This window comes from Myotis yumanensis, unplaced genomic scaffold (assembly GCF_028538775.1).
Source record: "Myotis yumanensis isolate MYYU_CA2020_CCGP unplaced genomic scaffold, mMyoYum1.0.hap1 SCAF_1, whole genome shotgun sequence".
Lineage (NCBI taxonomy): Eukaryota > Metazoa > Chordata > Mammalia > Chiroptera > Vespertilionidae > Myotis > Myotis yumanensis.
Genome location: NW_027223752.1, coordinates 53,071,088 through 53,086,944, shown reverse-complemented (window position 1 = coordinate 53,086,944; position 15,857 = coordinate 53,071,088). Strand labels below are relative to the sequence as shown.

At 49.1% G+C, this 15,857-nt stretch overlaps 1 protein-coding gene across 19 annotated transcripts in view; it reads left to right on the top strand.

Annotated features, from left to right (window-relative positions):
* The first annotated feature begins 209 nt into the window (after positions 1-209).
* The window catches only part of TPM1 (tropomyosin 1), a 30,234-nt gene continuing 14,586 nt past the window's right edge, over positions 210-15,857 (top strand). For 3 of the 19 annotated variants that reach the window (XM_070421460.1, XM_070421505.1, XM_070421542.1), the window contains exons 1-3: positions 219-421; positions 1,567-1,692; positions 15,042-15,175. In XM_070421460.1, coding sequence (XP_070277561.1) covers positions 308-421; positions 1,567-1,692; positions 15,042-15,175 — 374 coding nt within the window. In that variant the 5' untranslated portion in view covers positions 219-307. Of the gene's footprint in view, positions 422-1,245; positions 1,372-1,566; positions 1,693-15,041; positions 15,176-15,857 lie in introns of all 19 variants that reach the window. The other 16 variants (XM_070421484.1, XM_070421552.1, XM_070421471.1 and 13 more) reach the window with 13 other exon arrangements.

Sequence of the window (15,857 nt, the reverse complement as noted above, 5' to 3'; positions counted from 1 at the left end):
CCCCATATATAGTCATATCCACCGTCAACCCGGAGGCTGGCGGGCGGCAGCGAATGGGCGCGCAGCCCCCGCGGGAGGAGCGGGGAGGGCGCAGGGGGCGGAGGGAGGAGAGGGGAGAGGGGGCAGGAGGGAAAAGCTTTTCCAAAAAAGTATTGGCTGTCTTGAGGAATGCGGTCGTCCCCTTGGGAAAGTACATATCTGGAAGGAGCAGGCGGCTGCGCTCGCACTCCGGCTCGGCCGCCCCTCCGCGCGCTCGCCTCGCCTCGCCGCTCCCGCCGCAGCCCCCGGGCCCCTCGCCGCCGCCGCCATGGACGCCATCAAGAAGAAGATGCAGATGCTGAAGCTCGACAAGGAGAACGCCTTGGACCGAGCCGAGCAGGCGGAGGCCGATAAGAAGGCGGCGGAGGACCGGAGCAAGCAGGTCTGCACCTCCCCGCCCCGAGCCCGCCGCGCGCCGGCGCTCCGCCCGCCCGCCCCAAGCCCGCCCGGGTCCCTGAGCCCTTGGATCCGGCCTGACACCCCTTCCCGGCCCTTCACCCCGAGGACTCGGGGAGCCACCCCCTTCCCCGGACGGCCAGGGGCGCGCGTCTCAGGGGGTGGGGAGTGGGGAGGAGAGCAAGACTCGGGCTTATTCTAACTTTTCATTCTCGTCTGAGGACGTGCATGTCTTTCAATGGCTCTCAGAGCCCCCGAAGTCCGTCCAAGCCCTAGAGGCACTTGATTCTCTGCGTCAGGAATCAAGTTTGGATCCGTGGGGGTGAGAAGGGTGCGGGCTTGAAGGGAATAAAGTCCAGCAAGTGTTAGAAGTTCTTCTGGACGTTTGAGAATAAACCCTGCAACCGGGACCGAACTGGGGCGGGGGGGGGGGGGGGGGGGGGGCGGGGATGGAAGAGGGGGCGCTAGGGTCATGGAGTTTATCCCTAAGAGCAAAGATGGGACGGAATAGAGAGTAGGGCCCGAAGGCCAGGAAGATGGGGCGTTTTTCTGCACCCCAAGTTGTGGGCTTGAGCCCGCTGATTCAGGGCAGGAGTCTCGCCCTCGGGCGGGGGGCGGGGGGGCGTCGGAATGTAGGTGGGCCACGGTTCGCCTCCGGCTCCAGCGAGAGGAGGGTACCTGGGGACCCTTGAACCTAAACTCGGGGGCGCCCCGGGCCGGAGGGGCCCCAGCCAACCCGGCGCCCGTGTGTTGTGTGTGTGTCTCACACCCGGTCCGTGCCGGCCGCCCGCGCCCGCCGCTGCCCCGCAGCTGGAGGAGGACATCGCGGCGAAGGAGAAGCTGTTGCGGGCGTCGGAGGACGAGCGGGACCGGGTGCTGGAGGACCTGCACAAGGCGGAGGACAGCCTCCTGGCCGCCGACGAGACCGCCGCCAAGGTACCGGGGCGCGCGGCTCGGCGCACGAATGGCTAACTGTCTCTCTCTCTCTCTCTCTCTCCCTCCCTCCCTCCCTGTCTTTCCCTCTGTCCCGCTGTCCCTGTCCTTCTGGTTCTGTGCACCCACACCCCTCCCCTGCGGGATCACGCTGCCTGCCGCACCCCCCACTCCCCGTCCCCCACGGCCAACTCCCAGCTGGAAGATGAGCTGGTGTCGCTACAAAAGAAACTCAAGGGCACCGAAGATGAACTGGACAAATACTCCGAGGCTCTCAAAGATGCCCAGGAAAAGCTGGAACTGGCGGAGAAAAAGGCCACCGACGTAAGTGCTTGCACACACTGCCTCCCTCACCTCCTGCCCGCGGGCTGCTCTGGAGTCACCAGGGGGCCAGAGGGACACCTGCACATCGCCCTGCCCTGGCCCAGAGCGCTGGGTGCTGCCGCAGACCGCTACTGCACACATTCTTCCTATTTCATCCATTCCTTTCTCTCTTTTTCTCCTTCTTTGACCCCACTCCTGGGGTCTGGGGGGTGAGAAGCTGGGAGTTCATGGCAGCTGAACTTGGGGTGAACCTTGCCTCCCCGGTAGCAGAAAACCTCTGAGGTGTCCTTACCAAGGTTTGTGCAAACAGAATGCCTAATTTCTTTCCTTTTGCCATCTCTGGTGGGTGGGGAGGCCTGGTGTCGGTGGTGTGTCTAGTCAGGGGACAGAGGCCTGTCCTCTAGATTAAAGGAATAGTTTCGGGCTACTTTTGCTTAGAAGGCTGAGCTTGAGAGTGGGGCACAGAGACCCCCGGGGCCTCCTTTCTTAGCAGGGAAGCCTTAATTCAGCCCTTAAGATCTGCCTGGGAAGATGATACTTGCTTGGGTCTGCAGTCTGAGGGCACTAGATCCAAAAAGTAAGCTGAGGGTTATATATAGCTCAGTGCTTTATATGGTATAGTGAGCTAGCTGCCCCCTGCCCCTCCTGCTCACCCCACCCCCACCTGTCAGCCTTCTGACAACCACCACATAGTTTCAGGGGTGATGCAAACAGGCCAAAGCTCTATCAGCACTCTGTTCACTGCCCTTTGCAGGGATCCTTTTAGCTGAAGAGCTTGCCTCTTGTGCTGTGTCAGTCAAGCCAAGCGTTAGATGTCCAAAGGACTTCTTTTCACACCGTTGGATTCCGTTCTAGAAGCTAATTAAGCCTAGAGGCCCAATTAGGAAAGAATTCCTTGGGGACAATTCCAAGAATGTATGAGCGCCAGGAAAAGCTGTGCCCACAAGTTATACTACCAAGTGCAACTGGCAGAATATTTTGTCCGAGAGCAACGTGCAAATTGCTGGAGGAGCTTGGGTCGAAATCAGTAAAGCCTTTCTGTGGTATGAAAGGCTTGAAATCTAATCTCCAAGTGTGTTTGTAAAGGAGAAATCCAGACTTGGGACATTTAGAATCTGCAAAAAAAAAAAAAAATTCAGTGAAAATCAAGGTTCCTGGAAAGGGGGTTAAGGGAAGCCCTGATTGAGCTAAAATATTAAAGTTACAAAACTACCTGGCTTTAGAAAAAGAGCCAAAGAACACATAACTCTGCCCGCGTTGTATAATGTAGATCAGATGTGTGCTCTCTGTGAGGCTAAATGGAGGGTGTCTGTCTCCCCCAAATTCTCCAGCAAGACGTTTATTTAGCTTTTTCAAAAGAGCCGCTGATAGATCAAGGAGAGATATTCCTTATAAGGTAAAGAATGCAGAGAATTTGAAAGTAGCCCAGTAAGGCTGAAGGCAAGAGAAGTGGCAAAAAAAAGATACTACAATTCTTAAGGAAAAATAGATAATAATTATTGTGACTAGGTAGAGCTATAGGTCTTTACTGAAGTCTTCTTTGAGGGAGCCTAGGAATGAGGTGGGCAGAAGTGGAAAAGAGGATATTGAAAGCCAGCTGGGGGGAAGGGGCGGGGCCAGCACTGGAGGGAGGTTTTTGGAACTCTGTTTGGATTCTTTTTTTTTCTTTCCAACTGGAAAACTGTCCCTAATATGGTACACATTTTTTTTTTTTTTGGCAGTATATTTTGATCACTTTCCCTTTAAGACATTTTATGTTGTTGGGAACCTGTAGGGATGTTGAAGAAGTTTGTGAATAAATGCTATATTTAGAGTGATTCCTAACTAGTAAAAAAATAGTTGACTTGAGCAGGAAAGGGGGAGGTGGGAGAGAGGTAGTATTATGTTACATCTGTGATAAGGACATTTCCCTGTCATTACCTTGTAGGTACATAGTTAAGAACTGTGGAACAGTCTTGCATTTTTCTACTACTACTAAAAACATTTTTCTAATTTACCAACATACTTTACACATCCTATTCCAGAAGTGGGCTCTTCCTAACTTAAAAGGTGGGTCATTCCTGAGGTAGCATCCCCAGTGGTTTTGTTTTGCATATTGTGTTGCCATCCCACCTAAGTGAGGCTGAAGGGGATCTAGGGCTCCGTTTTCTCTCTGGCCCCCAACCTCGGCCCCAATAACTGTATATACCTGAGATGTGCAGTATGTGAGTCAGTCTTTGCTTTCTGGATGAGTGATTCTCAGCCTTATCTAAATAGAATCACCTAGGGAGGTTTTAAAACCCCAAATCCAGGCTATCCCCCAGGCCAATTCAATCAGAATCTCTGGGAGTAGAACCCCGGCATTAACATTTTTTTTAAATACCCAGGGGACTCCAATGTGCAGCCATGGCTGAGAACTGCCTTTACACTCTTGTACAATGACATCAGCATGAAAATGAACTCACCTGAAACTGACTTTCCGCGGTGTTTGAAAAGCAGGACAATAAGTCACTCGTTGGCTGCTTAAAGCACTTGCAAGCGCCCAGCAGTTGCCCTGGCTCCTGGAGGCTCTCAGCCATTCCCTTGCCCACCCTCAAAGTTGGAGGCCCACGGTCTGCATTCTTTTAGGGGTGGAGATCTAGCCTCCTGCCTGGCCAGATGAACTGTGTGAAACAGAGCGAGAGGCTCCCCCTACAGGATGTGAGGGCCCATGCTGGGTTTTGGAGATCTCACAGAGGCTGAGAGAGTCCATAGGAAACGGCTCAGGAAAGCTAAGGAGGTTTGTGAGGGCTGTGGAGGAGGAGAGGGATGTCAATCTGTTTTCTTTTTCTCCATTATTCCCACACTTAAACATATCAGGAACTGACATGAAGGGTCTCCTTTGAGAAAGGTGAGGATTGAAAGCCCTGAGACTTAGCAGGCATTTAAAACACAGCCCAAGGGGCAAACTGGCAGAAAAACAGTTCCCAGAGATATTGTCCACAGTGGTTTTCACACAGCTGTTGCTAGGGCTCTCATAGGGTTCTGTAGTCTTCCTTGGTGTGCCTTTTAAAGGCAACCCAGTCCAGCCCAGAATTGGTCAGATGCCAGATCTCGGAGGCTAATTTAAAACTAGCGGTGGCTGTAACCAAAAGGAACCCTTGAGAGGATTGTATTTAGGGACAGGAAAGTGAGCTCCAGAGGGACCGGGGTACACAGCTGGTTATGGGCCCCAGCCTAACCCTTAAGACAATGCCTGCCTATATATTAAGTAAAGCTATCATCTGAGTTCTTAACTAATGTATGTACAAAATAGTGTGCTAAGCCAGTGGTTCTCAACCTTGGCTGCACATTAGAATCACCTGGGAATCTTTTTAAAATCCTGATTTCTGGGCCTCATCTTCCGGAAATTCTGTTTCTTTGTTATGGGGTGGGGTCACAAAATTAGTAATAAAGAAACAGAATTTCCAGAGGATGAGGCCCAGAAATCAGGATTTTAAAAAGATTCCCAGGTGATTCTAATGTGCAGCCAAGGTTGAGAACCACTGTGCTAAGCGCTTTACATTAATTATTTCATAGCCCTGACATCAGCTCATTGAGAAAGTACTACCATTAACCCCACTTTTACAGATGAAGCCGAGAAATCGAGTTCTTTATCCAAGGTCACACAGCAGGAGAGAACTAGGAACCAGATTCTAACCTGGGAAGACTGCATTTAAAACAGGAGGTTTAACATGAAACATGTTAGTCGTTTTCACTTCTTGAGTTTTGGAGGAGTAGGCCTATTATGGTTACAATCTTGTGTTCTGGGGTTCTTTACAAGGAGGAAGAGTCCCTTAGAGGCACATTCAGGCCCCAAACCCTTCGCTCAGCTCTCTCTCCTGGGCCTGGGAATACGGGATGCGGAGCGGAGCGCTTTCGCCGCCAGCAGGCGGCACCATCGCCCTTAGCGGCCAGGCCCGTTGCCCGGGACTAGTGGGAGCCGGGGAGCGGCGCTGGGAATCCAAGTAAAATCCCTGGAGCGGCGGCCTCTTCCCTGCAGGGCCCACCCAGTCCGCCAGGTGCTCCTTGTGCGCTCCCCGCTGCAGCGAGCATGCGCGGCGCCTCCCGCGGTTTGCAAATTCCCGGGGCCCGCGGCGCGCGCCCCGCCCCGCCCGCCGTGCCCGCCTCCGGCGCTCGCACACCCGCCCGCGGTTCGCCTGCGCTGCCCGGGCGACCGCGACTTCCGGGCTGGTCCGGGGCCGCAGGGGGCGCCGCCGTCGTGCGGCGAGGCTGGGCGGGGCGGCCGGGCGTTCGGGAGTGCGGCAGCGGCGGCCAGCGCGCAGCAGCCGGCCTCTCCCACCGCAGCCCGCCCGCCGCCCCGCGCGATGGCGGGGAGCAGCTCGCTGGAGGCCGTGCGCAGGAAGATCCGCAGCCTGCAGGAGCAGGCGGACGCCGCGGAGGAGCGCGCGGGCAGCTTGCAGCGCGAGCTGGACTACGAGAGGAAGCTGAGGGAGACCGTAAGGGACCCACCCAACACCCCCCCCCCCCCCAGCACCCAGTCCCCCCACACCCGGAGGCGCCTCCTCGAGCGCCGCCGGGCCTCTGGAGCGCACCGACCCCTTCCCCCGCGCTCCTGGGCGCACCTTGGCGGAGGGCGCCGGCTCTGCGGAGGGGCCCTGCGCGTGCTTCTCTGTCCTTCCATTCCACGTCTCTGGTCTAAAGTAAAAGCTCTGAGGGGAAGCAGGGGTGGTGCTGAGAAGGTTCTGGAAGCAGCCCTTTCCCAGAAGGGGCTCCATGTCTGGGGTGTTTGCGTCCTGTCCGGGTGTCTCGAGTCCCCCAGAAGGTGCACTTTGTGCTGCTGGCATTATTTACTCGGAGGGTGGGGAGGAGAGAGGGAAATCCTTTCGGAAATCCCTTCCTTTGGGACGGGGTGTCTGCAGGTCAAGTGTGAGGCTCTGCCAAGCTCTGGGGCCCGGGGATGCTGAGCTCCACCATCCCCACTGACCCTTCGTTTTCTGGGAGCCCTTTCTTTGGTGGATGAGACATTGACGGCCCCAGGTTCTGACTTGTTTAGCTTGCTGCCTGTTGAATTTCCCTTTCTTAACCATCCCTCCTTCCAAATTTTATTACACAGATAGATGCTCCCTTGTTACTGAGTCTTGGGGAAAAGTTGGCTGAATGTGAACGATTACTGGGTGTATTCTTGCCTGCTTCCCCCTCCTCCATGTTGAATGTAATACCTAGTTTCCTTTCTTTCTGCTAAGGCAAGTGTATCCAGCACACAGGAACAGGACTTCAGAGGTAGTTCAGGCATTTGCCCTTTATTGATTTTTTTGAATGTGTGTGAGTGCGCTTTAAATCAGGATATTCAAAACACCTTGGGAATTTTATGACAAGCGATAATATGGTGTCCAGCTGTGCTTAATATGGGCCTATTCTCAGCTGAGTACATTGTTGTTGCTTAAGTATGCAGCTGGCTGCAGAAACTATGTATTTGCATAAAATATATACTACAAGCAAACAGCTTCTCAGAGGAAGGCCTGACTAGAGGAAATTTCAGATAAAATACAGACAGGAATCAAAATCAATAAGCAAAAAGTTTTCTTTAGAGGACAAGTCAGAAGTAGTCCCGTGGATGTCTTTGAATTTGGCTATAAATTATGCCAACTGCCTCTCTGACTGGCTGGCTGTCCTTGAACCATTAGAACGAATGCAACATGATGGACAAGAACAAGCACCCTGGATCCTGATTGCCAGGATTTGAATCTTCACTACTTACCTATGAGACCTTAGGCAAATTAACTTCTCCGTCTCTCAGTTCCCTAACTGTAAATGTAGATAATAACAGCATCTACCATTTGTGAGGGTGAAAGGAGTTAGTGTGTGTCAAGAAATTACAGTGGTGATAGGCACAACAGAATAGATACTCTGTGTCAGCTGGTATTAAAAGTGCACAGCTCATACTCCAATCCAGTTCCCTACCTATCAAAGGATCTTGGAAATAGCCTGCTCATCTTTTTTTAAAATATATATATATATTTTATTGATTTCAGAGAGGAAGGAAGATGGAAAGATATAAACATCAGTGATGAGAGAGAATCATTGATCAGCAGCCTCCTGCATACCGGGGTTGAGCCTGCAACCCAGGCATGTGCCCTGCCTGGAATGGAACCCTGACCTCCTGGGTCATAAGTCAGCACCCAACCAATGAGCAAACTGGCCAGGCCAGCATATCTTAAAACAGCGGTTGCATCAGTCGCCAACCTTTCGGACCTCACGGACCACCAGTTGGCGACCGCTGTCTTAAAACACTCCATTTAAATGCTTTCAGTCAATTTGTTTTTCTTTTTGGAACTTGTTTTTCTTTTTGGAACTTGGAGAGCGGGTGCGGGCAGCCTAGAAAGAATGATTGGTGGGTTGAGGTGGTATTAATGGTGAAATCAGTAGAAATCCCCTCACCCCGCTAAGAAAGGGAACATGTGGTCCTGTATAGGAGAGCCTTTTATTGACTCCTAGCCTAGGGATTGATGTAAGACACAGAAGATGAATTGTAGGAAGGGCATGTTGTTACTCTTATACTCACCTTCTCTTTTGTGCTTTTTGTAAGTGATCTTCCAGTGCCCGCTGTCTAAAGGTAATGCTTTCATCCTTTTCAAAGCTTTATGTTAAAAGTAGTTTAAATAGCTTTAATTTTTAAAGTAATTTTTGAAAACAGCCTATCTGGGTGATTGGACACAGAACGTTTTAAGACAGCAACTTGAGGACTGGGTCAGGCCATGGAGAGAATTTCTGATTGAGAGCTGTTCTTCGCTTCTGAAACTGGAACTTAAAGATAGCTAATGCGCCCTAACTGGTTTGGCTCAGTGGAGAGAGTGTCGGCCTGCGGACTGAAAGGTCCTGGGTTCGATTCCAGTCAAGGGCATGTACCTTGGTTGCGGGCACATCCCCAGTAGGGGGTGTGCAGGAGGCAGCTGATCGATGTTTCTCTCTCATCGATGTTTCTAACTCTCTATCCCTCTCCCTTCCTCTCTGTAAAAAATCAATAAAATATTTTTTAAAAAGATAGCTAATGCAAGGTGGTTTCTTGTTAGTTGTCAGACACTGCTGTGAGCTCAGCTGGTAGTCGCAGTTTCTCTTGGCAGTGAAAATAGAGGTTAGGGACAAAGCCATAAGCCGCTGCAAAAAAAAGTATTTGAAGAGTTGGCCCAAATTCAGATTCTCAAAAGTTCAGAGAGGTTGTAGTTAATCGGCCCTATTATACTCAGCACTTACCTTGGGAAAATCAGCGGTTCCTTATTTCCTACTGGTTTGCTTTTCCAAGGTGAGTAGGGCCTTTCAAATTGTTGGAATGAGGCTGTTTGGTTTGATGTAATGGTTGACTAGGTGTTATGACTCAAGAGGGTTGGTTTGTTTTTTGTGTGGGGTTTTTTGTTTTGTTTTGTTTTGTGTTTTTTTGTCATTATCAAAGGAAAAGAAGTAGCCAATCCTCCTCCTTTCTGAATAGTTTCCAGCAAACAAGGACACTTAAAATTGCAACTTGTAGATTCTTAATTTGCAATTTTATTAAATCATGGAAATAACCAGTTCACAAAATTTCCAGCCCTTTTCCTTTGGAGTGGGTAAATATTTCTGAGGCCAAGACACTGAGGGTGCATTTTGTGCTCACATTGGCACCCCCAGCGTGGCAGTCACTGGAATGTATACTCTCAATTTCTGCTTTCATATGTAGGCAAGGCAAAGGCACCACAATGCCCTGTTCATGTCCGTTCTCCCTCATTATACAAACATGCCTCATAAATTAAAGGCCTTGGCACAGATAGAGGAGGTTGTGTTTATCTGCTATCCATGGGAGTGCCCCTTAATGTCATCAGTGTTTTTCCCCCTTTCCTTACCATATAAGGGCAGGAGTTTAACTTGGCTGGAGTCGCTTGATCTTACACAGCAAGTTGGGTGAAACCTTCTCTGTAAAACTATAGTTCGCATGAAATAAAAGGGCCTGACCTTTGATCATCGCTTGCTCCACTGTGGTCCAGGCAGGACTTTGGGAATATATTCCAGGGGATTCATTTTTAGGACATTATAATATTCTCCTATAATTATTTAAGTAACAATTGTTGTTTTTAATTTTTTTAAAGTTGTGTTGACTAAAACATCTGGATGCCTGAAAATATAGGCCTGGTAAAAGTTTTCTTTCAAATCTGATTTTGGAGTAATATTTTGCTATAGTGTGGCAGGCATGCCCTTGAGTTCTGTGTAGTACCTTGTTGGGATGGGGTGTGTGTGTGGGGGGGGGGGGGGGGGTCTGCCCATGTTTTCTGTAAGGTAGCTAATACCTTTAGGGGAAGGGGGCACAGGGAGGAGATAGGCTGACCTTGCAACTAACTTTAAGGCACTTCACAAGGGTAGAGCTCCTCAGGGTTATTTAACAACAGATCTGCAGGAAGACAATTGGTCTCCTTTACTTCCATGGCAGTCTCTTTTCTGAGTAGCTCATTACATGTGGGGACACAATAGCACTTTTGAAATAAAAGAAACCAGCATCCCAAACTGAAAGACTTCGCCAGCAGTATCAACACACAGGCTGTTGTTAGAAGCAGCTAACCCAGCACACTAAGAGTGATTTCCATGCCTGGAAATAATTTGCATCTTGGGTCTTGACCCTTCCCAAAAGCCTTGTTATTTATATCTGCTTTTCAAATAACAGGCGGTTGGCCATGGAGCTGTAGGCTTGTGCTGACAGAGGCAGCAGCAGGGTAAGTCTTAAGTAGACTGCCCAGGTGCTGGGATGAAAGGAACTTAGAAAGTGTCTAACTCCGAACTTAGAAAACACAACCCGGAAATAAAAGCTAGTGGGCCTTTTGAACACAGAACATGATTCTCCACTCCCTCCTAATAAAAAAATAAAGTAAAGGTGGAGCAGGGGAGGAAACGTAAAGAGGTGAATTCTAGGGAACCAAACAGAATTGTGATCAGACCAGTATGGTAGGGCCTGAGAACCAGGGGGCATCCAGGTTTTTCCCAGGGGAAGTTTACGTAGAGACAGATGTACCCCAGACACTGCTCTCGGGTCCAGGCTGTACCCTTACCCTAGGCACCTTGGTCCTGCTCTGAAACCTCTGGGGCAGCGGACATTGGCTTCTGGGGTTGAGAGCAAGGCCTGTGTTGAATGTCAGCTGTTACCTGTTAGTGTTACTTGATGGGTTACTTCAGTTTTATACCACAGCTTATTTCAAAAAGGACTGAGCGGACTTGTTTAGTGGGTGATATTGAATACAGCAACTGTCCTCCTGGTCCTGGTTAGTGTCTGTCACTCACGGCCATTGTGGGTTGGGGAGTTGGGGTGGGTGTGGCTGCAGAGAACCTCCCCCTCTGGCTTAGGAAGAGAGAAGACTCCAGGGGCGAGAACCACCAGTTCCAGGGCTTCCATGAGGGTCCAGGGGCCGTGAGGAGAAGTGACAGCCACGCACAAGGAGTCAGACAACTGGGATGTTAGTCTTGTCTCCCACCGATGGCTGTGGACCTGAGCCTACTTCAGCATTCCTGGTCAGAGATCCCACCCTCCTCCTATTTCCTTGTGAAGGGAGAGCTCAAACAGTAGTTCCCATGGAATTGGCCAGCGTCTTTAAGGCGGGGGTGGGGCGGAAAGGGTGGAGGAGTGGAACAGGTTGCTTCTTTATAGTACAGATTCTTGCCCTCCCCTCTGACCTGAAGCAGAATCTCTAGGGATGTGGGCTGGAAATTTATATTTTTAGTACACATCTCCATGTGGGCTCTGACCCTCAGCCAGTTGTGGGAACTGCTAGACCAGCGGTTCTCAACCTGTGGGTAGCGACCCCTCTGGCGGTCGAACGACCCTTTCACAGGGGTCGCCTAAGACCATCCTGCGTGTCAGATATTTACATTACGATTCATAACAGTAGCAACATTACAGTTATGAAGTAGCAACGAAAATTATTTTATGGTTGGGTCACAACATGAGGAACTGTATTTAAAGGGCCAGAAGGTTGAGAACCACTGTGCTAGACGATGCCTAGCTAGATGATGAGCTAGCCCTTCCAGCTAAACAACCGAAGCCTCTGTTTTGCAAACCACCCATAGGTCGGCTGTCTGTGTGTGCCAGTCCTGGCTCCTGGAACATATCTCCATTCCCAGTCATTGCTTTTGTGCCCTATAAGAGATCCTGTTGGCTGGTATTCCATAGGATACAACCCGTCATGTCAGGTGGAAGGTCCTATAAAATGCTCCTGGGGAGAAAAGAGTCAGTGACATTTATAAAACCGTGTCCAGAGCTAAAGGAAAGAATGGTTGTGTGTGTTGGGGGGTTGAGGGGGTGGGAGTAGAATAAGAGGGAAGATATATATTGATAGAGGGACCTCTCAAGAGAGAGATCTTGTGTGCAGAGGCAGAGCTAAACATGGGATGCTATCCCCTTACACACACTCCAATGCCCCAGCTGTGTGGAAAGCTGACCTAGACTGGCCTGTCACCCAGAAGTTTCTGTCCCCAAATCCTAAACAGTCTCCTTTCTATGAGTACAAAATCCTGAGGGCTGGGACCCAGATTGAAAGCGGAGCTGGGAACTTGGTGTGGTGGCTACAAAAAACAAACAAAACAAAAGAAGCATTTTAAAAAATTTCATTCATGTTTCTCTGGCCACACCACCTGTAACAAGGGTACCTGCCTTTATATTAATAACTAGAGGCTTGATGCACAAAATTTGTGCACTGAGGGGGGGCAGGAGGTCCCTCAGCTCAGCCCGTGCCCTCTTGCAGTCTGGAAGCCCATGGGGGATGTCCGACTGATGGCTTAGGCCCGCTTCCTCTGGGGAGCAGGCTTAAGCTGGCAGTCAGACATCCTTAGCGCTGCCACGGAAGTGGGAGAGGCTCCCGCCACCACAGCTGCGCTTGCCAGCCATGAGCTGGGCTTCTGGCTGAGCAGCGCTCCCCCTGTGGGAGTGCACTGACCACCAGGAGGCAGCTATGCATTGAGTGTTTGTCCCCTAGTGGTCAGTGCGTGTCATAGCGACCAGTCGTCCCATCATTCAGTCGATTTGCATATTATCCTTTTATTATATAGGATTATTATATAGGATTAGGAAAGGAAGGAGGGTACTTTTGAGTATATGATCTGTATGCTCTACTAAGGGTTTTCTTTTGCTTGATTTTGCTCTTCATTTTGTTTTCAACTTTGAGAGTTGCTTACTTGTTTCCCCCGTTCATAAAAGAATTGAATTTTGCCGAAACCGGTTTGGCTCAATGGATGGAGCGTCGGCCTGTGGACTGAAGGGTCCCAGGTTCGATTCCGGTCAGGGGCATGTACCTGGGTTGCGAGCACATCCCCAGTGGGAGATGTGCGGAAGGCAGCTGATCGGTGTTTCTCTCTCATCGATGTTTCTGGCTCTCTGTCCCTCTCCCTTCCTCTCTGTAAAATCAATAAAATATATTTAAAAAAAAAAAAAAAAAAAAGAATTGAATTTTACTGGACGTGGAAAATATAGAAAAATGAAGAAAGCAGACCTGACCCAAAACTATACCCTTAGTGTATACGTCTCCCAATTTTTAAAAAATAGGGCTGAAGACTTTAAAAAGACAGTTCCTTATACTTAAGGAATGTATTATCCCTGTTACCCTTACCCTCCTCCAAAAAATCCAACAGCCCCTGCAGGTCAGACTTAGTGGAGCCCATTCCTTGCTGCGCACCTACCATCTCCTTTGTGGGCCAGTACAGTTGTAAACCGCCCTTCTCAGATTCATTTCCTGTTTCCCACTGCTCCCTGCCTCCGTCAGCCAATTTTTACTACATAGTTAATTTTTGACAAGATGAAAGTCTACTTGAATGTTTTTTATCGAGTCCTTCACCAAATGCCCTAATCACTTATCTTTCCCAGACAAAACTTGGCACAGATGAGCAAAGAGCTGAATGTTCTTGTATTCCTTTGATTCAAGGCCATAATCACAGCCTCCCGCTAACTGTATGTGCATTTCAGACTGTGTATGTCATGTGTTCATGAGCTAAGAAAGTTGCTTTTGTTTAAATTAGCTTGGTTTTACTCATTTTACTCAATAGACATTTGCTGAGCTCATACTCTGTGCAGGGAATCCTGATTCCCTGTACATAAGAAGCTTACGGTTGAGTAAAGAAGACAGGAATGTAGATAGGGAACTAGTATAGGTCCATAAGTGTGTGTTGTAATTTTTAGAAAACTTTCCATGTGTCTTGAAAACCCCATCACCCCATGATAGCAGACATTCAAAATGGATGAGAATGAAGAAATAGTACCAGATTAATAAATTCCATATCTCACTTGCATATTTATTTATTTTGTGTGTGTTAATTCTCACCCAAGGATATTTTCCCATTGATTTTTTTAGAGAGAGTGGAAGAGGGAGGGAGGGAGTAATATTGATGTGAGAGAGACACATTGATTGGGTGCCCCCAGCACAAGCCCCTACTGGGGCCAGGGATCAAACTTGCAACCCAGGTACGTGTCCTTGACTGGGAATCAAACTCACGACCCTTCGGAGTGCAGGCCAAATGTTCTAACCACTGAGAAATATTGGCCAGGGCTGTTTGCATGCATAGTATTTAAACAGCTACCAATACAAGTGTATGTAATGGACCATCAGTCTTCCAAGTGTTCTGAGGCTTGTAGTAACAATGCTTTCACCAGTAGGTGATCATTGAATTCCCTAGAAAGAAACATCTTATTTCAGAGATAGATACAAATAAAACAGTATCTGTACTGCTTTTGACCTAAGGAATTTGAAATTTTTCTTGTAGCAACCTTGACTTGTAAGAAATTACAGGAGGGTGGGAACGGCTGGTGAGAGGTCTGTGGGGAGGCGGGGGAGGGAGACATGTAATACTTTAAACAATAAAGAATTTAAATTTTAAGGAAGGGAGGGAGGGAGGAATTCCAGTAGGCTTACGTTGGAAACACTTGGGAAATTTGTCTTGGTCCCATTCCAGTGTGGCTAGTTACTCTGAAGGGATTTCTGAAAGGGGGCTGGGAGGGGGGTACTGGATTTAGTGGTGTCTGTATGGTATATATTTTAGAGCCACTGAATTTTGAAATATTTTAGTGCCTTTAACAGTCAGGGAAAGCCAGTATGTTGAAATCTATGGAAGAAAGGAGCCAAGTGAGAAAGCATTTGCTAATGTCCCGTCTTCCCAGTGAGAATGGTGTGTATGGATGTGTATATACACAAATGTGGACATTCCGTGTGTAAAACAATGACCGAACATGTCCAGGAACTCCCAGGTTGACCAGGGCTTGCAGTGCACTTAGGGGTAGCTCACCACAAGGCCCTGGCTTCCTATCTGAAATCAGTATTTCAGTCTCAGCCACTTCCTGAAGGCACTACCCTCACTTCCCCCAACTCTGAACGCCTTTCACTCTCTCTGCCTAGGCCGAAGCCGATGTAGCTTCTCTGAACAGACGCATCCAGCTGGTTGAGGAAGAGTTGGATCGAGCCCAAGAGCGTCTGGCAACAGCTTTGCAGAAACTAGAGGAGGCTGAGAAGGCAGCAGATGAGAGTGAGAGGTGAGGAGGTCTCACCCAGCCCGGTTTTTAGCATCAGCCTTTCCTCCAGGTGGACCAGGAGGGCTTCTCTGATCTTGGGGCTTAAGAATTTTGCAGTCTCTGGGTGGGATCATTTCCTCTTTTGATCCCAGGTATAACTTTATTGGTTTTGTTCATTTAATATTAGTGGTGAATTTATTGGTTTTGTTTATTTAACATGGGTGCTTTTAGATAAAGCACAGAGGGGCTTTCAACTCCAGGGTTACAAAGAAGAAAAAGACCCTCTTCCTGTCCTCGTAGAGCTCACCATCCAACAAGGGAGATGACGTGTAAACAAGAAATTCTAGGGGTGCATAATGGTTCCTTCATTCCTGCTGGCCCTGGAGCAATGAGGCATTTTAAAAAGATAACTGTTCTAGGCTTAAGTAAAAATGAGCTGTCGGTTGTCGGATAGTCCAACAAACAGGTGGAAGAGAAAACACAGATAAAACAGAAATATGTTCTGCAAAAGCAAATTGCTTTGGGCTTAGCAATGCTAATAAGACACTCGCACATGTAAATGCAATCAGGTACTTGTTTCTTCTGAGCCTGCTTGCTCCCACTGACTTACTGCTCCAAGATCCAGCTTTGTGGTAGTAAAGGAAGACCGTGGCCATGTAGACCAGCACAACGCTGTGTGTTTTAGAAGGCATTTTCTCAGCTG